At 38.3% G+C, this 26,228-nt stretch overlaps 1 protein-coding gene across 8 annotated transcripts in view; it reads left to right on the top strand.

The window, feature by feature from the left end:
* RFFL (ring finger and FYVE like domain containing E3 ubiquitin protein ligase) overlaps window positions 1-26,228 on the top strand; it is a 50,645-nt gene that overhangs the window by 8,688 nt on the left and 15,729 nt on the right. For 7 of the 8 annotated variants that reach the window (XM_039334601.1, XM_039334599.1, XM_039334600.1 and 4 more), the window contains one exon: window positions 22,839-23,023. In XM_039334601.1, coding sequence (XP_039190535.1) covers window positions 22,844-23,023 — 180 coding nt within the window. In that variant the 5' untranslated portion in view covers window positions 22,839-22,843. Of the gene's footprint in view, window positions 1-22,838; window positions 23,024-23,087; window positions 25,241-26,228 lie in introns of those variants that run through there. The other variant, XM_039334604.1, reaches the window with a different exon arrangement.

The raw sequence follows: 26,228 nt of genomic DNA, 5'->3' as shown, positions 1-26,228 counted from the left end.
AAAGTTGTGTGCAGTCCTAAATTAAAGATCTGTGTAATTTTAGCTCATGAAATTTATGATAAAGTCCTTAAGGCAGGGGTGTAAACTTGCTGTGTCATGTGACGTGTTGCGATGTATCGCAACTTTTTTCCCCTTGCCGGAGCTGGGTGGGCATGGCTTCCGTGTGACGCATCCGGCCCATGGGCCAGCAGTTTAACACCCCTGCCTTAAGGGTTTCTGTTACATAGGTAGTCAACCAGAGATATTTTGGAGCCTTAAATAATTTTAAGCTCTGATTTTGCTTTACAAGCTAAAGGAGAATACAGAATAAATCTTAGTTCTTCAGTTCACATTGAATTTAATAGAATTTACTTTCTAATGAGCTCAAGGATAAAACTGTATTCTAATTTGAGTTTAAAAAAATTATAAAGGACCTTAAATGACTTTCCTGATTGCCTATTAGAGAGCACAGCCTTTATAATGGTTTTTGAGGGGAAAAATGGAAAAATTACTTGTGATTATATGTAATTGATGCTATCAATTGATCAGAGAAAGAGGTGTTATACGTATATATGTGATAGTTGAAAATAATCCAAGTTTTCTTTTCAAGTGAAATCACATTGTCTTGATGTAACAGATTTACATTATCCAAGACACTGGATAATGTAAGTAAGGGAAAAGCTGCTTATCTTACAGTTTCATCAGTGTTTCACAACTTACAATTAGTGCCTTGGTGATATCTTTGGCTCGGCTATGGGGTGAGAATAGTATCGCCTTTATGCTTTGAAAAAGGTGTGTAATGTTGTTCCAGTGAAGATTACAAAGTTTGTTCTCCCAGTCTGATAAAAGTGTTTTGCGGATAATTCAAGGGGGAAAATCATAGGTTGATCCAGTCTTAACTAGTAAGAAAGCAGCTACCAATCCGAATTGCTACTGGATTCTAAGACAGCTCCTGCTTTCAACCTGTTTAGATAGCAGATATAGCTACTGCATTTTGCTTATGCCTATCAGACGTTTTGGAAGAGAATTGTCTTTCCTATCCTGCTGCAGTTTGTAAGAATACCAGTGATAACTGCACAGTTTTCATTATTTGACTTGCTGGCTGAGGCTGCTGGGAATCAGCAGCATCTGGAGAGCCACTAGTTCTGATGAAGCCACTTGCTCCAGCTAGCCCAGGATTATTTGCTTTAACTGCAGGACCAGCTAGCCCAATTATTCTCTGCTTAATTATCCATTGACTTTTGACGTGTCATTAGAATTGGCCTAATTCAGTGGTTCTCAACCTTTTTAATGCCGCGACCCCCAACCGGTCGTAAGTTGAGGACTAAACCAGTCGTAAGTTGAGGATTACCCAACCGGTCGTAAGTCAAGGACTTTCCCTGCCTGGGAGCGCCGCACATGCGTGGTGCTGCCCCCTGCGCCAGCCGAGGCATAGCTGGCAAGTGGCAGAGATGGAGCAGGCCGACCACCGGCTGGGCCACCAGCTGGCCCAGCCCAAGGGAGGTAAGGCATCCGTCGGAAAAGGGGAAAAAATGGCGGACAGCCTTGCTTGGCGACCCCTGTGAAATGGTCGATCGACCCCAAATGGGGTCGCGACCTATAGGTTGAGAACCACTGGTCTAATTGAAATGGTGCCAAATAAATTTCCATTCCATATTGAGACATTGTAATTGTTCATCAAATCTTGCTGTAATTTCCTTCTTTTATGATAACATAATTTATCTTGCATAATGTACTCCATGTACATTCATATCCTCTGGAGCTTTTTTGTTCCTCATAGAGCTGAGGCTCCAGAGGATATGAGTATACATGGGGTGTATTATGTGGAGTATTCACATTCCTAGCATGGGAGGACTTGACTGTCAATGCTGGCTGGGGAATTCTGGGAGTTGAAGCCACCCATCTTAAAGTCGTCAAAGTTGTACTAGTTCATTCAGTCATGTTTCTGTCAAGTGTGGAATATGTCTGAAATTCTCAAAGAACAGGTTTAGCTAAGTTGCCTTATACTGGAAAAGTTTATGTAGCACAGCAAGCATAATAGTCCTAATAATAAATAAACAGTATAGTAGTACATGCTGCAGTGATTATATCTGCCTGCTTTTCTTGCAGATAGGCAGAACTAAGAAATCATGGGCAGCTCAGTGGATAGTTCATGAACCAGGAAATCTAGCATCTTTTGAGAACAAGTCAGAGTTTTTTGATTTTGATAAAACATTAAACAAATCATAGATAGAGCATCCGTGGTTTATTAGCTGCATCTTCTTGTAAGAAGAATTGATTCAGTCTAAATAAGTACAGTTAAAGGAACCAGCATCAACATGCTGCTCGTTAGCATTATTGCAATTTTTTGTATTTAGCAATTAGCTCACCTAGCTTTGGGAAATCAATAGAACATCCTAAAAAGACATATATTAAGACATGCGTACTTTTTTTATCATTCTAAGAAAACTGCATAGACATATCCATATCCATGTAAGTTGTAGATTTCAAATGTGATTTTTTTTTTTTTTACATTTTAGCTCTGTGTGATATTCTCACTAACTGGCTGTGGAGAATCAAAGTTTAGACAAATGTCTTTTGCCCCACTACCTGGAGTGATTGATTTACAAGGCCATTTTTTTTAATACTACAGGTATTTGTTTTGGTTTTTGAGAATTAGGGATATCATTCTGGATATGTGACATTGCTGACTAGCACTACTCAATAGGAAAAAGCTTCCATATTTTGAAAGCATATTTATTTCCATACGGCAGAAATAACGTATGATCATTTGTTATTTAGAGACAGACTTCCCAAAGACAGATGTTTGAAGAGAAGGCTTATTCCAATTTCATAAGGGTAACATGAAGGCTCCGACCTGGTGGAATCAACTTCCCCCCAAGGTTCAAACTACTCCCACCCTGCCAGCCTTTAAGAAAGCCATTAAAACTCTCCTGTTCCGGCAGGCCTGGGGCTGATGTCCCCAGGGGGGGGGCAGGATATGATCGGACATGCTGTATGAATGTATTTATTTTATTGTTTTATTATCAGATTATTGTTTTAATTTTGTACACCGCCTTGACTCCCTTGGGATTGGGCGGCATATAAATTTTAGAAATAAAATAAATAAATAAACATGAGGCATATATATTTGCTGGCAAATTTATATTGATAAAAATGCTGAATGCAGTAAAAACTTGCATATTTTCCATAGTCCTTTTTAGAAGGATTTATGGTAGAAAGTAGGTGGGATAGACTCATCACATTCTTGCTTGCTGGTCCTATATCTGCTGGAAGGTAGAGAGAGATGCAAGAATGGATTCACCAGTCCAGACCCAGCATCCAAACCACAGCCTGCATATAGTCCTAGACAGCTAGTAATGTTGATAATTATCCCATAAGATAATATTAAAAAATAAGTTAAATTTGTTATTTATATACATTAAGTATGTTTATGTATTTTCTGTGTGACCCAAGAGAATTCTGCTGCACTCAACGAAGCCCAGGCAAGCCAAAGGTTGGACAACCATGTTTTAAAATATGCCACGAATGAGTTATATAATGTATGTGGATAGGCTAAACAGGGAATAGGTAGTTCATTGTACAAAGTGTTTATTTATTTAAATAATTTATATGACTGCCTATTTTACAAGAGTGCTTCTGGATGGCATATTCTGTAGATCCTAAAATAAAAACTATAGTATAAAACCTAAGGTTCCTCAGATTAAAACATCACAAAAACCTCAGACACAAAAAGAAAACACATCAACTGCAGTGGAGCTAACCTGCTCTCTTGGAGAAACATCTATATATATCAAGTTTTGTGAAAGACTAATGGTATGCTACTCTTTAGGGCAGGTGTTGCCAGTGAGAAGTCACAGCTCTGGAATCCAGCAAGACAACACTGATAGAAGAGACCCAAGTGTGCCCTTTCTAGTAGGTCTGGCAAGGCAAGCAGAAACAATAAGAGGCAGTCCTGCCAATAGCCTGGCCCTGGGTCCTGTAGGGCAGGGCTTTTCAATCGGTGGTACTTGTACCACTTGTGGTACATTAATGAGTGGCAGGTGGTATGCAGCCCTGCCTAGCCAAGTGTAGTGGGGGAGGGAAAGAGCCAGCACAGGCAAGGACTTACAGTGAGAGAGTCCTCTGGAGCTGCAAAGGCCCCAGGCTCATTTCTGGCTCACCTTCCCCCATGAGAAAGGAGGAGGGGGGCGGAGACAGGAGAGCCTATAAAACAGTGGTTCTCAACCTTCCTAATGCTGTGACCCTTTAATAGAGTTCCTCATGTTATGGTGACCCCCAACCATAAAATTACTTTTGTTGCTACTTCATAACTGTAATTTTGCTACTGTTTTGAATTGTAATGTAAATATCTGATATGCAGGGTGTATTTTCATTGTTACGAATTGAACATAATTAAAGCATAGTGATTAATTACAAAAACAATATAGCAATGCTCGCTGGAGAACCTTACTCTTTCTTGCTCAAAAATGTTGGGAGGGAGGGAAGGGGAAGGAAGATTGAAGGGGAAAGGAAGGAGAAAGAGATTGAAGGGGAAGGGATGGAGATGGAAGGAAGGAAGGAAGGAAGGAAGGAAGGAAGGAAGGAAGGAAGGAAGGAAGGAAGGAAGATTGAAGGGAAAGGGAGGAGATGGAGAAGGAAGGAGATTGAAGGGGGAAGGAAAGAAGGAAGGAAGGAGAGAGAGATTGAAGGAAGGGGAAGATGGAAGGAAGGAAGGAAGATTGAAGGGGAAAGGAAGGAGATGGAGAAGGAAGGAGATTGAAGGGGAGGAAGGAAGGAAGGGAAGGAAGATGGAGAGAGATTGAAGGGAAAGAAATGGAGATGGAAGGAAGGAGATGAAGGGGAAAGGAAGGAAGGAAGGAAGATTGAAGGGGAAAGGAAGGAGATGGAGAAGGAAGGAGATTGAAAGGGAAAGGAAGGAGATGGAAAGGAAGGAGACTGAAGGGGGAAGGAAGGAAGGAAGGAAGGAAGGAAGGAAGGAAGGAAGGAAGGAAGGAAGGAAGGAAGGAGAGATTGAAGGGGAAGGAGATCAAGCAGGCTGACCATGAGCCGATTTACAACTGCTGTGGCAGCCATCTGTGCTGGCAGCAGCAAACAGGCAAGAAAAGCAGAGGGGGAGGGGTCACCCTCCAAGAGGAATGAAAAAAGGCAGCAATGGCTGGAGGTGAGGCACGGAGGAGGGAAGGAGATGGAGAGTGGAAGGATTCTTATGTGCTTTTGTGACTTTGAAGTTCTGGGATTTGTGCAACGAGGGCTTTGTGTTCTTAAGGAGTGTTTGGCAATTTCTATCTGGCTGATGACTGTGTTAGCTTCTATTGCTCTGCTGTTGTTAGCTGTAAGTTTTGCTGCAAGGGATTTTGAAGTATTTTTCTCCTGAATGGATTTTGCCTATAGCATTCCTTTACTTATGAATGGAACCATTTGGGGAGGTTGCCTTAGCCGGCAGCCACTACTTACATTTTTTTTCTTCTTTAAGTGCCGGCTGCGCTCCTTACTTTCCTTTCTAGCCAGTAGCTAATTCTTAAAGGGGAATGTGCCTTGTTAAGCTAGTTCACTCAGCAGCTTGTCTTTTCTGTCTCTGGAGGCCTTTCCTTGTTTGATCAATATATGGAAGAGGGAAAATATGGGTTTTTTTTTTCAAATTCTTCCTTCAGAAGGAGATGGGAATGAGAAAAAGGGAGGCAAGGAAGGGAGGGATGAAAGGAAGTCCTGCCTTAGCACTTGGCCACCAGCAGCTCTGCCATTGACTTTGCTTGTCAAAAGGTTGCAGCAAGGGATCACATGACCCTGGAACACTGTGACCATTATAAATATGAATCAGTTGCCAAGCATCCAAATATAAATCACATGACCCTGGGCATGCTGCAATGGTCATAAGCGTGAAAAATGGTCATAAGTCATTTCAGTGCAATTGCAATTTTGAACAGTTTTTTTTTGTCATCAAGTTTTTGACACCTTGCTAGGTGGTACTTGAATATTGCCATATCCTAAAAGTGGTACAATCGGTAAAAAGGTTGGAAAGCCCTGCTGTAGGATTTAATAGGTAATAACCTTGAATCACACCTGAAAACTGCCTGGGAGCCAGTGCAGTTTGTGAAGCAGCACTTTATATGAGTGTAATAAGAAACACCAAATACCGCTCACGTTGCTGCAGTCTGAACCAGCTGCAGCTATTGAATGTTCTTCAAGGACAGCCTGATATAGAATGCCTTGCAGTACTCCAAACAGGACATGAGTAAGGCATGAGTCATCATGTGCAGGGCCTCTTGATTCAAGAATGGACACAGTTGGTGTAGAAAAAGAATTTATGCAAGGATTTCTCTTGCTATAGCTGCCACCTGCTGTTTTGAATAGAAGCCGTGAATCAAGGAAGAGCCCCAAACTACACACCGAGTTTGACTGGAGAAGTACACCTTCAAGCAGAGATAAAGATGGAATATCTTTGGAGCCCCGGGACTTGGGATTGAATTGAAGCCTGTTCCCCCCCCCCAGATCCTCGCAGCCCCCAGGCATTTGGAAAGGACTTCTGCAGCATCACTTGGCCAACCCAGGGTGGAGATATACAAATGGGTATTATCTACATTCTGTTGATATCACACCTCATGCTGATGAATGACTTCACCCAGCGGCTTCATGTAGATGCTAAATAGCAGGGATGAAATGATAGAGCTGTGAGGCATCCCTACAAAGCTGTGGTAACCCAGCAATTATTTTAGCATAATGTGTGAAGCTGGTCATCACTTTAGACTCTAGCGTGGTTTGGACTTTACATAATGTAGACAGTCCTCAGTTAATGAGCCCATCACAATGATTTGAAGTTATGACGGTGCTGAACAAATGGTATGTATGATGAGTCCTGAAGAGGTTGTTGTAGCAGCCCTGTGATTGTATGATTGTGATTTGGGTGCTTGGCAATCGGCTTTCACTTCCAATTGTTTGCAGCATTCCACAATCATGTGACCATTTGCAACCTTCTCTGCCAGCTTGTCACAAGCAAAGTCAATGAAGAAGTTGGCAGGAAAGGTCACATGTTGCTCCCCTTTCATTGCCTTTTCTCCGAAAGAGCTCTGCTATAGAGCAAGAGATCCCAGGAATTTTGAAATCTGTAGTGTATGCCCACAGCACCCGCCCAGCCATGCTTGCACCAGGCTGCAGCACTCACCAGTGCATTCATCTATACTCTGTGGCACTCACCTCCCCAGCCTACATTTTGTATCACTCACCCATCTGCTGGCTTGCTTGTGAGTCTTCTAAAAAAAAGATTGCCTTGACTGGGACTTGTACATTCCTGCTGGCTTCCTCATTGATTTGCTTGTTGAAAGCTGGTAGGAAGTATCAAATTGTGGTTATGTGAAGTCCTTGCTTAATGACCTGCAATCCTTGTTTATAGGAAGTATCAAATTGTAGTTATGTGAAGTCCTTGCTTAATGACCTGCAATCCTTGTTTAAGATCAGTCAAGACTGCTAGGATTGCTGTCACTAAGCAATGTTGTCATGTGATGTTGTGCTTTATGACTGCATTGCTAAACAATGGAAATTCTGGTCCCAATTACCATTGTTAAATGAGAATTACCTGTACATTGCATTTTGTTAATTGGGATTCAAGGTTAAGGATTTAATAGTTGGGCACGGAGGCCTCAAACTGGGTTAATAAACCTAGCTTTTGTAATTTTGGAAGAAACCAGGAAAACTAATATCCCCTTTTCTGCATGCATCTTTCTTTTGCAAGCTGCTATCCTCATTCATGGTGCTATTTTGTACTTTCATACATACTCCAAAGAATTCTTAGAGAGAAAAATAGGAGAAATTGCTGCATGCATTTATGTATGCCAGCTTTGGTAAAGAAAGCAAAAGAAGTGGGAATTGTAACTGATTTGGTCTGTTTAAATAAGCATTGTTTCCCGTACATTTCAGGAGGTTTGGGAAGATTTTTCTAGTGCTGTATTTAATGATTTTTCTAAGAGGACATTCTGGAGATTAAATTTGTGACTGTGCTTGCCCCAGAGACTTATTTTTTGTTTGATATTAGTAGTCTTGCTTCTTTTATGGGAATGCATTCTTCTACTGTAAATACATGGAGAAACTGCTGTGATAAATACCAGCAGGCCCTTCTAGCTGAAATGTTTTAAAGCAGTCATAGAGAAGAAATTGCTTAATGCATTGACAGGAAGTATTAAAACTTATATTGACTTGGATTTACATGGAATAGCTTTTATCCCACTGCTGCTAATGTGAAGTTGCTTGTAACTGTTTAAAAAAATATGTTGGCATAACTCATGTTCCAGTCAAACAGCATGCCTATAAAGGCTCTGATTGGGGCATAAAGTTGATGGGCTTGCAAGAGCTTTTGCGTAGTTCTGTCCACTAGAAAGCTCCTTTGATTAAGTCCCATAGAAGGGCTTAAAAATAAATGAGTGTGGAAGCAGAAGGATCTTGGAAGGTCATTGTGTTAGTGGGAGCACTTTGCCCAAGATGTTGAGATTTTTGGACATCATTACTGCCTTGTCACATATGAGCTCTTATATATTGAGCTTTTTTCAAATAATAGATGCACTTTTCAACTAATATGTGCACTTCCCTGTGCCTGACCATTTTGTTGTTAGACAAACTTACATGGATAAAATGAGGGAAGTCTGAAGGAAGCATCTTCAGACTTACAAGATGCTGTGACTGTAGTTGTTACAATAAAAGTAGTCCTATACAGCATTGGTTGCTTAGTTTGCTCTACTGGTTGGTCTGACAGCCTCCCAGTCCAAAATTGGATATAACTGGCCCACCGGATGAACCTGTGCAAAGGCGGTTTTGGCCACAGCTGTCTTATCTTCAAGCAAGAGCTGTGAATCCAAGAGGACCCCAGATTGTACTTTAGTTTTGCATGGAGAAGTGCAACCCCATTAAAGACAAAAGATGGAATATTTGTCCCCAGAACCAGGGGAACCAAGCATCTCAGACTTGTCAGGGTTGAGCTTGAGGGTTTCTCTCCCCATTCAGTCCTGCATAACCAGGACTTCAACAGCATCGCTTGGTTAACTGGAGTTAAGAATTGTAGTTGAGTATCATCAGCATATTGATGACACCTGATCCCAAACTGATGGCTGTCACCTAGTGGTTTTATGTAGATGTGAAACAAAAGAGGAGAGAGAGTTGAGTTCTGTGGCATCCCACAAGTGAGAGGCTGCACCCATGATCTCCCATCCATTAATACTGATTGAAACTGGCCACAGAAGGAGGAGGAGAACCACCACAAAACAATAAAACCACTCTTAACCCCTGGAACACATTCAACTGGATACTCTGGTTGATGGTACTGAAAACTGTTAGGAGGTCAGGGATGCACCTCTCCCATCCTGACTTGACCACAAATCATCAACAAATGCAATTAATGTCTCTGTACTCATCCCTGACCTGAACCCCAAGTGAATTGGGTATAGGCAATCTAATTCCTCTAGGACGGTTGTCTGAAAGGTGCTTTTTCAGAAGACTCCATACACATTTGCACTGCTCAGGTGACTCTGTGGACACAGATAAACCTCCAAGTGGCCTCAGTGACTCTCTAAAACAGTGTTTCTCAACCTTGACAATTTTAAGGCATGTGGACTCAACTCCCAGAATTCCATAGCCAGTAATGCTGGCTGTGGAATTCTGGGAGTTGAAGTCCATATGTCTTAAAATTGTCAAGGTTGAGAAACACTGCTCTAAAAGAATGCAAATGACCAGGTGTCTGCAAGGAATATAAGTCTTCCATTCCCCACCATCCAGTCAGAGTTGGAGAAGCTTCTTGGATGAGAAGTGAAACGCCTTCAAAGAAAAGAAGTCCAGTTGTCTCCTGAAAAAGCACCTTTGGGACAATCATGAACTGGATGACTGACAATCTCAATAGATATAATTCCTCTAGAGTAGTCTATATATCCTGCATTCCTCTATAATGAAACTAGAACAATGTATGTTGTGATGCAGTGTATTTTTCCACACACAACTGGTCAGATCCAGAACAACTTATTGTCAATAAGATGGTTTCATTATCTAACTTCAGATCAGCTGTATTAAAAGAGGATGGTGTTTAAAAGGAAAGGAATTGCAAAGGAGTTTTATTCAGCTCTATTCCTTTTAATGCTCTGCCCAGAAGGCCCATAGAGTTTTGAATCCTGATGCAACAGCTTTGTACTTAATTATTAATGTTGTTATATGTCCTAGGATATATAATACATAATTTGAGTGCTTCAGGTAAAAAAGCTTGTGGTATATAGGAAATAGCTTGCCCATAGCTGCGGCTTTTTGTGGGTGTGTATGTGCTTTGCTTTGCTTAAGTGTGGTTAGGAAGAAGATGCTATTAGGAACAGGACCCAATCTTAATCTTTATTTTTGCTTAATGTGGTAGGTGACTCCCATCTGCTGAGCTCACATGTTTGCTTACTATTTATTAATAATAAAATTTGTTAATTTATGTATATAGTTCACAAATTGTCAACTTCCAAAAGGACTTGAGGCAGTTTACACTGTAAAGAAAAACAACAATTAAATTCATCATCAACTAAAACATCATCAACCAAGTACTGTCAGCACTCACGCTCAGCAGAATAACAAATCTTTCTGTCAGCTCAACCATCTTTTTTGATTTTGTGAGAATGATGCCGTTGTTCAGTGCTCTTCCATTGATCTCTGAAGTAGTCTTCATTGGCAGCTGCAGCTGTACAGCCTCTCCCCCTCCCCTTCAGTGGCCACAAAGCCAATGTTCGGCAGATGCTCTTTGTTTGCTGGGACTGTACAAATGGTTGCTACTGCACTGTTGATTCTCTCACTACCATCCAGGATCTAGCAGGCACCACATGGTACAAACTTCAGATCTTCCATTTTCTTTTTTGATGTTTTTTTCTTCCATTTACTACATGCTTCCCTTCATCTGTGCCCATTCCTTCAGTTTATCATCTTAAACACAGTTGCATAGAAGCAAATGGAAGGGAACTTGCAATTTGAGAATAACATGTTCATACTTTTTCAGATGCCAGAATTAACAATTCAGGATGGCTGGACTGGCTAGTCAGTGGCCATTTATTTTTGTCTAAACCATAGTTTATGGCATGGTTCATATCTGTGAACCAGATCGCTTATCCAAAATTCATAGCTAAGATAAACATGTTTGCATTATACTAGTCCCTGTATTGAGGTATGAGAAAACTAAGCTGATTTTAACTCTTTGATCTAGTTCCTACATTTTGTTAAGCTATGGTTAAACTTCAATAAATAAACACAATTGGCTGGGTTCATACATTACACCTTAAATATATTGGGAGATTAATCATAACATGCTAAACCAGTATCAAACCACATTATAATGTGCTAGGTGAAGCGGATCTATGATTGCATAACCATGTGAAATGTTAAATCAGGATTTAACGTTACATGTATGAATTCTGGAAGGAAAGCCTTGAGATTATACATCACTTGGTCCCCATTCTTCTTCTTGCAGAGTTAGGAAGGAGATTTTTGCTTATGTTTCCTATAATAATAATAAAGTTGGAAGGTACCTTGGAAGTCATCCAGTCCACCCCCCTGCTCAGGCAGGAAACCCTATACCATTTCAGACAAATGGCTGTCTAGTCTCTTCTTAAAAACTTCCAGTGTTGGAGCATTCACAGCTTCTGGAGGCAGATTGTTCCACTGGTTAATTGTTCTAACTTTCAGGAAGTTTCTCCTTAGTTCTAGGTTGCTTCTCTCCTTGATTAGTTTCCACCCGTTGCTTCTTGTCCTGCCTTCAGATGCTTTGGGAAATAGCTTGACTCCCGCTTCTTTATGGCATCCCCTTAGATATTGGAACACTGCTATCATATCCCCCCTCATCCTTCTCTTCATTAAACTAGACATACCCAATTCCAGCAGCCTTTCCTTTCCTGTTCTTGATTTGTGGATTCCTGGTCATGGTTTAACACAAAGTCTTGCTTGTTAACTAAACCATTTATTTTTGGCTTCTTTAGCAAGTAACTAAGAGAGCCAATTTGATGTAGTGATTAAGGCATCAAGCTAGAAACTGGGAGACCATGAGTTCCTGTGCATGTTAAATGTCATCTTCTCTCACCACGGAGAAGGTATGTCTTCATATTTTTAAAAATCAAACATGTCCCTTCTTACGAGTACTTGGATGCCAAGATTGGCTTGTTTGGATACAAAATCTGTGCTGTCCAATTATGGCCCCCTTCTGTGTGAAACTTTCTATACATTAAGAAGAGCATTAGAGGCTGGATTCTGCTGGATGGTAGATGATAGTCATGCCTTTTTGTTCTAGCAGTGACATGGCAGCCTTGTTTTCTGCTGGAGCCTAAAAGGTATTGAGTATTGCTCACCTCTTGCAACATGATTAAAAAAGGCCTGTGAGGTAAATATAAAGTTTCTTTTAAAACTCTAATGTTTATTTTTGTGACTGTTGTATATAACCTCTTGGTAGGATTCTGTGTGTTTTAATGGGTCTGGGTATCCTTAGGGGGAAAAAAATAAGAGTCAGTTGAGTTGAGTTCAGTTGGTAACATGGGAGACACTTGCTACTATTTTTTTTGTGCATATTTTTTAACTTCTGAATTAGGACAGCCACTCTAGGATTTCCTGATCTCATCTGTGTGCTCATTTGATCCCAACTTGTTTAACTTGTTGAGATCTGCCAAGTTCTCTCTCTGTATTTAGAGGAATGAATAAAGAAGGAATATATAACTGGCCTCGCATGTTTTTGAGCTATGGTTTCTATAACAATAGTTTATTAAATAAGTCACAGTTGGTTGACTGTTCATAACCCATTAAAACCAAACCAAACAAATCATATTTTGGCTTCAGCAGTATGTGAACCTGGACAATTTGTCTTTATGAATGACAGCAATACTGTTTTTGGTCTTATTCTATCTAACATTCAACTACAATGCAGTATCTACGTTCAGTAGAAACAGGACAACTTCCTGCTTTCTAGTCTGCATTAATGAATTCATGAGCTTCTACAAAACTAAATGTTTATTCTGACAAGCCAAACAATAGGATGCCAGGAAACAGAATTAGGTCACTATATGAGAATTGGGGTTAACCCCTGAAACACTGCATCATGTGGATTTAACATTGGTCTAGCTCACAGAGCTTCCTATAAGGACTAATAAAATGAAATGCACACAAACATGTATAAATGTCACTAGTGGGTAGAGTATCTCACATTAGACACCTGTTTTAGCTTTAAAAAGATTCCTGCCAGGACAAATGTAACATTTTAAATCATAGTACAATTTGCATTATGAAAAATGATGTTTCCTACTATTTGAAAGCTATGTTAATTATATGTAGGGCAGAACTAAAGCAGTGTTTTGTAGTAGTTTAAATTCAGCCACTAGGTTTTTTTTTTATTCTTACCTAATTAACCTAATTAAAGAACAGGTTTTCCCTGTTAATTTCTTATTTAGACTCTACTTTGTATCACTAATTAGAATACAAAAGATTGTTTTGATCAAATTCCATCTGCATACAACAAATGCTCATAAATAAAAGGAAGTGAAGCAATCTTACGTAGTAGACAAAAACTGAAGTAACTCAAAATATACTAGCTTGCTGATTATTTCTGATATTGAATTTAAATATCTAAAATCCACATTATTGCCATTTATCTGCAACTTTACTTTTTATCAATAGAATACCATTTTTCCTGTGTTTTGATAGCTACTTAAGAGTTTTGTATTGATTTTGTGTTTTGCTTTGAGCAATCCAAACCCATTCCTGGTTAGTTGATGAATCTGGTTATGCATTCCAGATCAGTGGTGTATCAAGGTTTGCTAGCTTAGTGAGCTTTGATTTATGGCAAAGACTTTAACCTGGCTAGCTGTAGTATTCTACTTCACAGATAATGTTAAAGTTACAATTAGTGAATTCGTACATCACACTAACCCTAAAATAAAATTCAACCACTGTGATGGTTTTGTTGCTTTTGAAAAGCCCCTTGCTTGGAAGGAGCTATTCCTTTTGTTGAGTGAGGGGGGTGTCTGGTTTAATTATAGAATAATCTGAATTTGACTAAAGTAAGTCAAATGGACCTTTTGGGATTTCTGAGTTGGGCTCTGAGTAAATTTTTTGTTGCTGGTCTTATGTATGCATTGTTAGATGAATCATCTGACCTTTCATATAGTTAATTTTCCCCTATTGCAATTACTTCCTTGATTAAATGTAGCAATAGCTGTCTTAACTTTCACTTCTTTCTCTAACAGATTTTATCCACAAATTTATGAGACCCTACAAGTGATCCTTGAGTTACAATCATATTGGAGCTTGCTATTATGATTGCAAGTCATAATGTTTGTAAAACAGGTTGGCCACATGAGCTATCCAATTTTACAACTTTTATTTTTGCAGCGGTTAAGCAGACCCATTGTTCACTAAGGCTCAGTTTTGCCAAGAGAATTGGAAGTAAGTGTGCAAGTACGATACGTGAAAATGGGATGCTGCAAAAGGCTGAAAGTGCAGCCATGATGCTGAGCGCCTGAAGTATGATCACATGAACATAGATGTGTGTGTGACCGTTGGAACTTTGGATCTGGGTCTTTTCCTTTTTTAGGTAGGTTATAATGTTGTATGGTGACTAAGGGACAAGTGGTAACTCAAGGACTATCTGTATTTCAATGCCATTTTCTTGAATTTGGAATTGTTTTTAAATTCTTTGTGGGGTGCATGGAGCAGGTGTGCTATTGTTATTTTATTAGCACCAGGAAAACTAAGGAAGCAACTATTGCTTTGCCTTTGCCAAGTTGCTTGGCAGCTGTTCTTCATAGGCAATGTTTAGGCAATGATCCAGGGACACAATTCTACTGGAACTCTGTTTAAAGGGGCAGCACTAAATGGGGTAACGGGAAGGCAGATAAACCTATGAGCAATAATTGAGATAATCCTAGCCTTCTTTGTCTAAGAAGAAAGAAGTACTCTCAAACCTTAAATGATGGGTGAGGTAGACACTTGGACTATATTTTTAAAAAATTCATCACACAGATACAGCACTCTTATGAAAAGTTGACAATGTTATCATAGAATTGTTATATGAGGCAGGCTAGTATATTATTCCCAAATTGCTCAGAGTTGTAGAAGCTGAAGTCAATCTAATGAATTGATAGTTTTGGGGAGATTTGAACCAAGGGATTTGTGAATTTGTAGCTCAGACTCTGATCCTTTGCATTATAAACATGTGAACATGTCACTTCATACTAATTTATGAGATTTAAATTGTCCTTTCTTCCAGAAAATAGCATTTGGTTACTGACCAGATATTGGTTTTATGTATATTTGGAAAAAAATATTTCGAAGCACTGGGGTATAAATGTTGCATTTGTGCATGACTCTTTAAAACAGCCTTGTTCTTTTCTCAGGATAATGCAACTGCCTTCAGTATTGTATTTATATTTTTCCTCTGATCTGATTTCAGTAGGAAGATTTTACTTAACATCAAGAACAAAAGCAACAAAAAGGCCAATCAGCAAAAGTCCATTAAGGGTTATCAGAGATAACATATCTATTTTAACCTTGATCAACTTTATATTTATTTACTTTTAACAATCTTGATTTTTAATCTCTTTAAATAAAGTCCTAGAACTTGATTTCTTTTCATTTTTTTGTCTCTTCTCATAAAATTCTTCAAAGCTTTAAAAAGTCTTATTTGTAAATCCAATATAGGAAAGTTATCGAGATCAGTCTTTTGATTTGTTATTTGTATGCCCCTTTTAACTATTAAGATACTAGCTGATTTCATTTCTATACCCAAGGTAACATCTTTTTCCATTTTATTCTTGTAGCCTGTCATGTTTAAATCCATTTTCAGATCAGTCTCAGTCTTGCCAGTAAAACTTGTTCTTCTTCCATAATATCTTCTAAATACATCTATAGAGCCAGACATTCTTAAAATTAATTTCTGCACCCATTGTTCAAAAATATCCTTCAATACATCAATTTTTTTTTTTTTTTTTTTTTTTATTAAAAGTTTTATAAATTTTACAAAAAAAAACAAGAACAATACAGAACAAAAAACAACATATACAAAAGAAAAAAAAAATTAAACAATACATATAAAAAAAACCCCCCACCCCACACCCCTCCCAAAAACCCTCCCTTCCCCCCCCCTGAGCTTCCCAGAGCAGAATATAGGCTTAAGAAATAATAATAATAAAAAAAAAATAAAAAAATAAAAATTAAATTAAAAACTTTATATTTATATATATAAAAAAGATATCTATAATATATATAAAAATAAAACTTATGAAAAAGCTATATAATATTTTTGTATACCCAATCTAAATTGTATAAATTTTATCCATTTGTCCCAGATAGCAAAAAACTTCTCTTGCGTTTGTTGCTTTAAGAAAGCCGAAATCTTTGCCATTTCTGCCAGATAAGCTACTTTAAAAAACCATTCCTGCAATGTAGGCAAAGATTCCTTCTTCCAATATTGTCCAATTAACAGCCTCGCGGCTGTGATCAAGTTTAACATCAATACAACCTCCTTTGTATCACAATCTGTAACAATACCTAACAAAAATAATTGCGGAGTAAATTTTACCCTCCTTCTAAAAATTCTCTGGATATTCCACCATATTTTGATCCAAAATGCTTTTATCTCTCTACATGACCACCAAATATGATAATAGGAAGCCTCCTTATAACCACATCTCCAACATTTAGGTTGCACGTCAGGGTACATGTAAGACATTTTTTGTGGATCAAGGTGCCATCTATAAAACATTTTATAAAAATTCTCCCTTAGATTCTGTGCTTGAGTAAATTTGACATTTCTCACCCAAATAGTTTCCCAGGTGTCCAATGAAACTGGCTCACCAAAGTTCTGCGCCCATCTAATCATACAATCTTTAATTAGTTCCGTTTCTGAGTCCAATTCAACTAAAACCCCATAAATTCTCTTAATGTGGGTTTGTCTTTGATCCTTCAGTTGCTTAATAAGATTTTCATCTTCTCTAAGAAAACCCACCTTACAATCCATCTTCCATCTATCTAGTAGTTGCCTATATTGGAACCAAGAATAAGTAAAATTTTCTTGTGCTAATTCTTCCCGTGATTTTAATTGCCAGTTTTGTCCATCCCATTTAAGTAACTGTCTATAAGACACCATATCCATTTTAACCCCTCTTTTTATTCCTTCTATCGCATGCCAAGGTATAGCCCATAATGGTACTTTAAAATCACTTTTATAATATTTTCTCCAAATCCTAAGTAAAGAAATTCTTAAAATATGAGATTTAAAAGCCCAATCTATTTTTTTATTAAATATTAAATAGGCATGCCACCCATAAAGTAAATCCCATCCCTCTAGATAAAGTATCTCAGAATTTGTCAAATTTACCCAGTCACTAATTAATGTTAAAACCACCGCATCATAATATAATTTCAAATTTGGTACCTTGAGTCCGCCCCTCTCACGGAAGTCTTGCATAATTTTGAACTTAACCCTTGGTTTTTTCCCTGCCCAAATAAATTTATTGAGACCCTTCTGCCACTCATTTAAATTAATCTCATTTTTCAAAATTGGTAACATTTGAAACAAAAAAAGAAACTTGGGTAGAATATTCATTTTTATCACTGCAATTCTTCCCATGAGGGATAATTGCAGCTTTTCCCAATTCTTCAAGTCTTTCTGTACCCCGACCCACAACCTTTCATAATTATTTTTAAATAGTTTTGCATTAGAAACAGACAGCATCACCCCCAAATATTTTACCTTATTAACAATCTCAAAACCCGTCGAGTTAACCAAAATCTGCTTCTCCTGACTCGACAAATTTTTAGGTAAAATTTTAGTCTTATTTACATTAATCTTAAAACCCGAGACCAAACCATAATGGTGAATCAACTGTAATAAGTTTACTACAGAATAATCAGGTTGCGACAAAGTAACAACCAAGTCATCCGCAAAAGCTCTCAACTTATATTCTTTTTTATTAACATATATTCCTTTAATTTCCTGAGACTCTCGAATTTTAATCAATAATATTTCCAATGTTAAAACAAACAACAATGGCGATAAAGGACACCCCTGTCTAGTACCTTTCTCTATTGTGAAAACCTCCGACAAACCTCCATTAACAATAAGTTGTGCTGTTTGTTTTTGATATATTACCTTAAGGGCTTGTAATATGTTTTCACCAAAATTCATTTCTTCCATTACTCTTAGCATAAAATGCCAATTCAGTTGGTCAAATGCTTTTTCAGCATCTAAAAATATGAGCCCTGCAGGAACTTGGTTGTTCTTATCTAAGTATTCTAATAAGTTAATAATTTGTCTAACATTGTTTTTCATATACCTTCCTGTTATAAACCCTGATTGATCTTTATGCACAAGATGATGCACCACCCTCATAAGCCTATTTACCAAAATTTTTACAAATATCTTATAATCCACGTTTAAAAGAGATATAGGCCTATAGTTTTTTGGTAAAGTAAGATCTTGATCCTCCTTTGGAATCAATGATATAAAAGCACTACGCCATGAAGGAGGAATCTCTAAACCCTGTAAGATACCATTAAAAAGATCATTTAATGGTTGAATCATCTCCTCCATTAAAGCTTTATAATAAACAGCTGTTAACCCATCCGTACCCGGTGCTTTCCCTAATTTCAATTGTTGAATTGCTGAGGCGATTTCCTCCTTAGTAATTAAACCATTAATTTCATATTTCTGATCCTCAGTCAGTTTAGGAAAACTTGCCTCAGCTAAATATTTATTTATATCTAACAGTTGTACATTAGTAGATTTGTATAGGTTTTGATAATAATCCAAAAAAGATTTTTTAATTAATTCCTTCTGAGAAACTAGTTTACCCTTATAATTTATTTTCTCTATTATTCTCAGTCTCTGTTTCTTTCTTAATTGATAAGCCAACCATCTCCCCGGCTTATTAGCATTACAAAATGTATTTTGTTTCATAAATAATAAATTGGTTGCAGCTTGATCTGCTATCAACATATTAAATTGTGACCTTAATAACTTTACAGATTCTTTAGTACTTTCATCAGAAGGATTTAGAATCAAAGCCCTTTCTTTTAGTTTAATTTCATCTTCAAGTTCTCTACGTTTCTGAGTCTGATTTCGCTTATAAAAATTATTCATTTTTATCAAAACACCGCGCATAAATGCTTTACCTGCATCCCATACCATTGACATTGAAGTCCCCTTATACATATTCAAAGCAAAATAGTCCTTTAAACACTCCTTTAGTTTTTGAACATTCTTCTCTTGTCTAAACAAATTTTCATTAACTCTCCAGGATCTTCTTTCCTCTTTCTCTTGAATCAACTCCATCCAAACTGGACTATGATCCGTCAGTGATCTAGGAAAAATCTTTACATTCTTTACTTTATTATACAAATCCGTGGTAATCAAGAAAAAGTCAATTCTTGAAAAAGATTGGTGTCTGTCAGAAAAAAAAGTAAAGTCTCTCTCCTCTTGATTACGTTCCCGCCAATAGTCCCTTAATTCCCAGTCTTCTTTCATATCAAAAAAGGCTTTAGGTAGCCTTGCTTGTTTAAGAAAAGGAGAGGAACCTTTCTTATCCCTTTGTGTATCTAAGACACCATTCCAATCACCCATTAATACCACCGATCTATAATCAAGCAAAGTTATTTTTTGGTGTAACTGTTCCTGTTGTTGATTTGGAGCATAAAGTCCAACTATAAGTACTTTCTTACCATAAATACCAAGTTCAATCATCACATATCTCCCCTGGGGATCTGATTCTACCAGACAAGCTGGCAGGTTTTGTTTGACATATATAACAACTCCCCCTTTCTTCCCAGGTGCAGGAGATATAAAATGAGATCCCAAACGAGCATTAACTAAATATTTCTGATCTTTAAGTAGAATATGAGTTTCCTGTAAACAAATAACATCATTGGTATGTTGTTACAAATAATAAAAGATTTTTTTCCGTTTCTGAGGAGAATTCAATCCATTAACATTCCAGGTCAAAAACTTTGCCATCTCCCTTGGCACGCAGCCTGGAGAAGACACCATCAAACTCTGACAGAGCTGCGTGTGTTGCATAACTCTTGGGTCTTGCTCCTCCCACCGGCGGTGATGCACTTCCAGGAGAATTCTCTTTGGGCTCTTTTTTACGTTGCTCTTTCTCTTTACGCTTATAAGCTGCACGAGTCATCCTCTGCTCTTTAGCCTCCGTTTGGCGTTGCTTTGCCACTTCTATCATCCCTGCGGAAACCAAATCTAGTGCCTCAGATTGCTGCTCAGGTTCCTTAGCACTCAAAGATTTCCGACAAGATGAAGTTGAGCCTGCACTCAGGACCGAAGTATAGAAATCTCTAGCTTTGTCAACTGTGTTCAATCTGTAACGTGTCCCAGCATGGCTCAAAACGATACCCATCGGAATTTCCCATCTGAATGGCATCGATCTAGCTTTAAGCTCATTGGTTAAAAAAGCAAAGTCTTTCCTACTTCTTAAAATTTTAGATGGGATTTCCTTTAGAATGATGACATCTTGGGCGGCAATCTGAAATCTTTTGTTGTAAAAAGCTTGTATAATCTCATTCCGCAGGGACTTCTTTGTAAAGTAAATCACCACATCTCTGGGCAAATTCTTCTGCTTAGCAATCCAGGAGTTGAGTCTATAAATTTTTTCTACTTCTCTCTGTAATTCTCCTTTATCCATATCCAAAGCCAGCGCCAGATCACTAAGAACCACCTCCATCAAATCTTGATTCATATCTTCCTTGAGGCCTCTAATCCTCAGAGCATACTCCATTTGTCTGTATTGAAACATCAAAATATCTTCTTGTGAGGAGTCCACCTTCCTTTCCACGTCTTGAATTTTGTCATCTAAAGAGTCAACTTTGTCTTCCACTTCCTCAAGCCTTGCATCGAGCTTAACCACCACAGTAGCCAAACCTGAAACAGCTGCCAGTATATCTTGTCGTAATTCATTATTATTTTCTTGCAATTTAGACTTTATCCCCGTTGTCTCTTCTTTGAGATCAGATTTAATTTCTGATTTAATCTGTGAAACAAATTGAGTCATTTCCTCTCTCATTTGAACTACAATCTCTCCCATTATGCCTCTAACCTCTTGCACTGAAAGTCCAGGTAGAGGAGGGGAGGGTGGTGGCTGAGCCGGTGGTGCATGTTTAGATTGTTGTTGTAGCTGTGCAGTGGAAGTTATAGGAGAAGAAATAACCTTGGGTACTGAGGAAGGCTGCTGCCTCTTTGAAGCCATTTTAAAAAGCACAATTATCACTTCCCTTTCCCCTCCAGCCAAAAAGGGAGGAGGAAAAAAAGAAAAAAAGAATTTTTAAAAAGAGACAAACTATAATCATTAAAAGTCCAGAATAAATCCCAAGAATAAGTAATAAAAGAGCAAACAATTCAAAAAAAAAATTCTAAGCCAAAAGCAAAAGCAAAAGCAAAAAACAATCCTTAAAAAGGGAAAGTAAAACAAAAGAGAAAGGAAAAAAAAACTCCGACACTTTCAAAACGCCATCTTAAGTCCTTTCACTAGTATAACAAAGAAAAGGAGGAAAAATAGTAAAAATCAAAAGATAAAAAAATAAACACCTAAAATATAAGAAAAAGTCCTTTAAACTGCTCCGTCCGTTTAAAAATTACTCACCAAAATGCTGTAAACACGGAGATAGAAGCGGCGGTTTCTTTTGCTTCCAAGGAAGCAAAAACAGCTGGGAGGCGGAGATCAGCAAGAGCTCCGAGGGAACACTCCTTTCACCCCCTCTAGAAATAAATCCAGAGGGGGTTCAGGGGTTCTACCTCTACTCTTGCGTTCTCTATCCCTTCCCTTTGCCCGGGAAGGGATTTCCGAGCCGCGGGCCAGCTGATGCGCGCTGCGCTCCGCGGCTCTGACACTTCCCCAGCTGGACGGCTAAAAGCTAGCCGCCATCGCCGTCGCCTCCCACCGGAAGCTCCTCAATACATCAATTTTAAAATATTTTGCTCCATTCTGTATTAGTAAATTTAAATATTCATCTCTTTCAATTGTAATCTTTATTTCCTTCTGGTTCCCTCTAGTGTCTAACCTTCAAAGTCTCATCCTGTCTTGTTTTTTAAGAGAATTCAAAACATCAGCATTTTCCCACGGGAAGGATTATTATAATTAATTCCAAAATCTTATTTAAAATCCTTCTGGAATTCCATGGAATGATGAGGCTTTAAGGATTTGTTTATAGAAAAGAGATGGGATATGGGAAGATGATAATTTATTGTATTTTAAGGGAAAGTGGTATGTTACTAAAATTGTTTATATGTGATGAAGTTGGTTGTTAATTAAAATATTATAAAAAAGAAAAATGGCTGAAATTATTCCACTTTCCTTAGTATTCTTTTATTGGTTGTGTTTATTATAACAGAATCAACTGTTTACGTAGATGAAGATGTACAGATTGGCCCTTTAGAAGCCTTATAAAATGCCACAATGTCAAATGAAATTACTTTAGACGGCACAAGTTTTGATTGATGTGTTTTGGGATTTAAAATAAATACATTTTAACTGAGAAAAACATATTCCCCCATTTTGAAAACTAGAAGTATAGAGAGGAGATCCAGGATAGTTTACTTGTGAACAGACTAGCTTTAGATCCTCCTTTCTTCTCTGTCTCTCTCTCTCTTTTCTCTCTCTCTTTCTCCCTGTGAGTGAGTGATAATAAGGAGTAGTACCTCTGAGTTCCTAGTGAATCTGAGTCACCTCTGTAAAAGGAGAATTTGTCTCTTTAAATCCCAGAAAACACATTATTCTGTGCCTTGGTTGTCTAGCTTCTTGCTTTCTAAGGTCTTATTTCAAGCCAAGAAAACTGGCTTCTTTTATCCTGTTGATTGACTTTTTCTGAAAAATTCACAGCTATCATGTGGGCTGCATGTTGCAACTGGTTTTGCCTGAATGGACAGCCTGAAGATATGCCACACTGCCCGCAGCCAGGAACTCGAGCATACTCCAATGCTGGCTACAGCTCCTTCCCATCTCCCACAGCTTCAGAGCAGAGTTGCAAAGCCTGTGGAGTGCATTTCAGCAGCTCCTTCCTTAAGGTGAGTGATGGGAACCTTTGGGACTAGTTATTGGAAGAAGGCCTCGTTTCAGCCTTATTTTAGTATATGTAGCACTCAGTATTCACATGATTTAAAACCCTTACATCAGATTGTGGAACAGATCAAGCTGCAGAGTAGAAAAGTTGGCAGCTTCTTTTTAAAAGAAAAGTTTGAGCTGCATCTAATAAGATTTAAAGATTAAATCAGAGATTTGGGACCCCCAAATTGCAATCTGAGTTGATCATGCTATTTGGCACTGATGGGAATAGTTCACAAGGGTAGAGGACCCAATTCCTACTGTTGCTTTTAATATTGGTACGTGTAGTTTCTTGGAAGTTAAAAGCATAAAATCCTAGAATTAAAAATCATTGCAGAGAACATCTAGTTCATGCCCCTGCCCAGTGCAAGAACTGCCAAAATATTTTGGGCAGATGATTATCTAGCATCTGTTTGAAGGCTTCCAATGAGAGAAAACATAAATTACCATATACCCTGTTCCACTGGTTGATAGCTCTCACTCAGAAAATTCTTCCCAATATCTAAATTTACTTCATGCACTTTCCAGAGACATACCACCCTTAGTCAGAACAGTAGCCACGCTTAGCCATTGAGTAGTGCAGACAGACTAGAGTGAAAACTAAATCTGACTTAATTTATATTGAACACTAAATTAAATATTGTCAGTAATTTGATTGACTGATAATGTGCCATCAAGTCATTTTTTGATTCCTAGCAACCACAGGGATAGAGCTACTCCATGACAATCTATGCCTAATCTGTTTTTTCAAGTCTCCCAATGGTACACTCCTTGTCACTTAATTGAGTCCATCCACCTTCCTGCTGCTTATCCTCTTCTCTCTTCTTCTCTTTCCTTCTACCTTTCATTTTTAGATTACAGCTTTTATCTTATTTTATCTCTAGGGAAACAGGCAATACTGATAAAAGTTGAAATACAAACAACATAGAGGGCTCTTAGATTGCCTATTCCTCTTGATGGGTCATTGTTAATCTATATTACAGTAGAGGCGTATATCATAGTAAATAAGCACTACTACTTCAAAACACAAACAAGATGTATTGTGATCTTCCAAAGGGAGCCAAAGCCAGATAAATTCTGCAAACCTCTGCATTCTATGTATTTATGCACCCTCACTTCCAAAATATAATGAGCATTTTGTCATAACTTCTGGTTATTAAATTTATTTGCTGTCCATTTCGTGAAATGAGGCGAGTCTGAGCTGAGCTATAATTGAGACAAACTAATTTTGTGTCTGAGAAGAAAAGTATGAGGGCTCCCCTGTTGCTGTTGTGAGGTAAGGCCTACAGCAGCAATGGTTCTCAAACATTTTATCTTGGGACACCTTTACATTCTTAAGAATGATTGAGGACCCAAAGAGCTTTGCTTTATATGGGTTATATCTATCAATATCGACTAGTTAAGAAATAAAAAATGGGAAATACTAAAAACATTTATTTGATATCACAGACCCCTGAAAGGGTCTTGAGGTCTCCCAGGTGTCCCCCACATTTTGAGAACCACTGATCTCCAGAAGTGTTTCTCAAATTTGGCAACTTTAAAATGCACAGCTGGGGAATTCTGGGATTTGAAATCTTAAATTGCAAAGATTGGGAAATATTAGTCTACAGGGTGAATTACAAGCCCAGTTGATACTTTGTCCTTCCGTCTGCAGGCTTTTGTAACAAAATGTTCCTATGCTTTGCTGATCAAATTTGTCTCCTGCTTTATGAACTTATGGGCAGACAGTCCTTTCTTTGGAAAATGACACTAATCTAGAACTCAAATGATGTTGGTAGATTGCTTTGAAAGGGTGAAAGAATTTTGCTGTAGTTCCATCTCCTTAGGTGAGAGTACTCCTTAGCAAGAGTATTGTCCATAAAAATACATCTAGAAGTTGAGTAATAGAATAACCTCAGGCACTTATTTTTTTATTGCCTTGATTTCCCTAAAGGCAAAGGCAAAAGCTGGATTTTCTAGCTGTCCTTGACTTGTGTACTAAATTCTTATGCATCTGACCACTCCAGAACCGCCAGGGTCCAGTGGAACAAGACATAATCCACATTCTTCTCCCAAGAGATATGTATTTCAACTGTTTTCTCATCTCTTCTGGGAAGTCCTTCCAAGAAGTGGCAAAAATCCAAGTTTTTAGTTTCTCAGCAAAAGTCTCTGACCTGCTGCATGTTCCCAGACAACACATGGTGAGCAAAAGGGGGAGGTGGATATCTGAATGGGCATATGACCTTTTGATTATTCCACTCCCCCCAAAAAAGAATTGGGACTGACTTCAGCAGCTGATAGCATTTGACATTTGCCAGGAGTCCCAGTACCTTATTACAACCTCTTGTTCGTTGCTTGGATTTATGGTGTGCTGTTTGTTCAGCACCTCAAGCACTCCTTTCTCCATTTTCTTCATCCCAACCCTAAGTAGATTGGTTTGAGAGGGAGTGATTGCCTCATGGTCACTTAGTGAATCTCTGTAGCTATGAACTTTTGGGCTTCCCTGGTGCCAATACAATATCTTAACCACTATGCCCCATAGCATCTCTCGTTTGCTGTTCTAGATGGTATCAGGCCAGCTAGATGTTGATGCTGCCACCAAGATCACAGGAACTGCCATAAATAAATTACTTGGATTAAATAGGCTGTTGATATGATTCAGTTGGGCTCCTACAGTCACCATTTAAATTTCCTGCAGCTATACTAATCTACTGTTGCTTAAGTTTCTGCAGAAATTTAGAGGAAGAGCTAAACCTTTTAGTGCTGTTTGAAATGTTGCCATTATACGGAGACAAGCCCCACTAATGCGGTCCTCAATGGAACCACATCTACATGGAGGGAAGTGTGTAGTGGGGTGCCCAGGGTTCTGTTCTGGGCCCAGTGCTCTTCAACATCTTCATCAACGATTTGGACGAGGGGATAGATGGGGAAATCATCAAATTTGCAGAGGACACCAAACTGGCAGAAATAGCCAACACTCCAGAAGACAGGCCTAAGATACAGGAGGATCTGGACAGACTTGAACATTGAGCACTATCTAACAAAATGAAATTTAATGGTGAAAAAAGTAAGGTTCTACATTTAGGCAAGAAAAATCAAATGTACAGATATAGTATAGGTGGTACCTTGCTCAATAGTAGTAACTGTGAGAGGGACCTTGGAGTCCTAGTGGACAATCACTTAAATATG

The sequence above is a fragment of the Crotalus tigris genome, unplaced genomic scaffold (genome assembly GCF_016545835.1).
Source record: "Crotalus tigris isolate CLP2741 ecotype Arizona unplaced genomic scaffold, ASM1654583v1 scf7180000017632.1879674, whole genome shotgun sequence".
Classification (NCBI taxonomy): Eukaryota; Metazoa; Chordata; class Lepidosauria; order Squamata; family Viperidae; genus Crotalus; species Crotalus tigris.
Note: the sequence above shows the minus strand (reverse complement) of the source record. Positions and strands in the feature narration are given on the sequence as shown.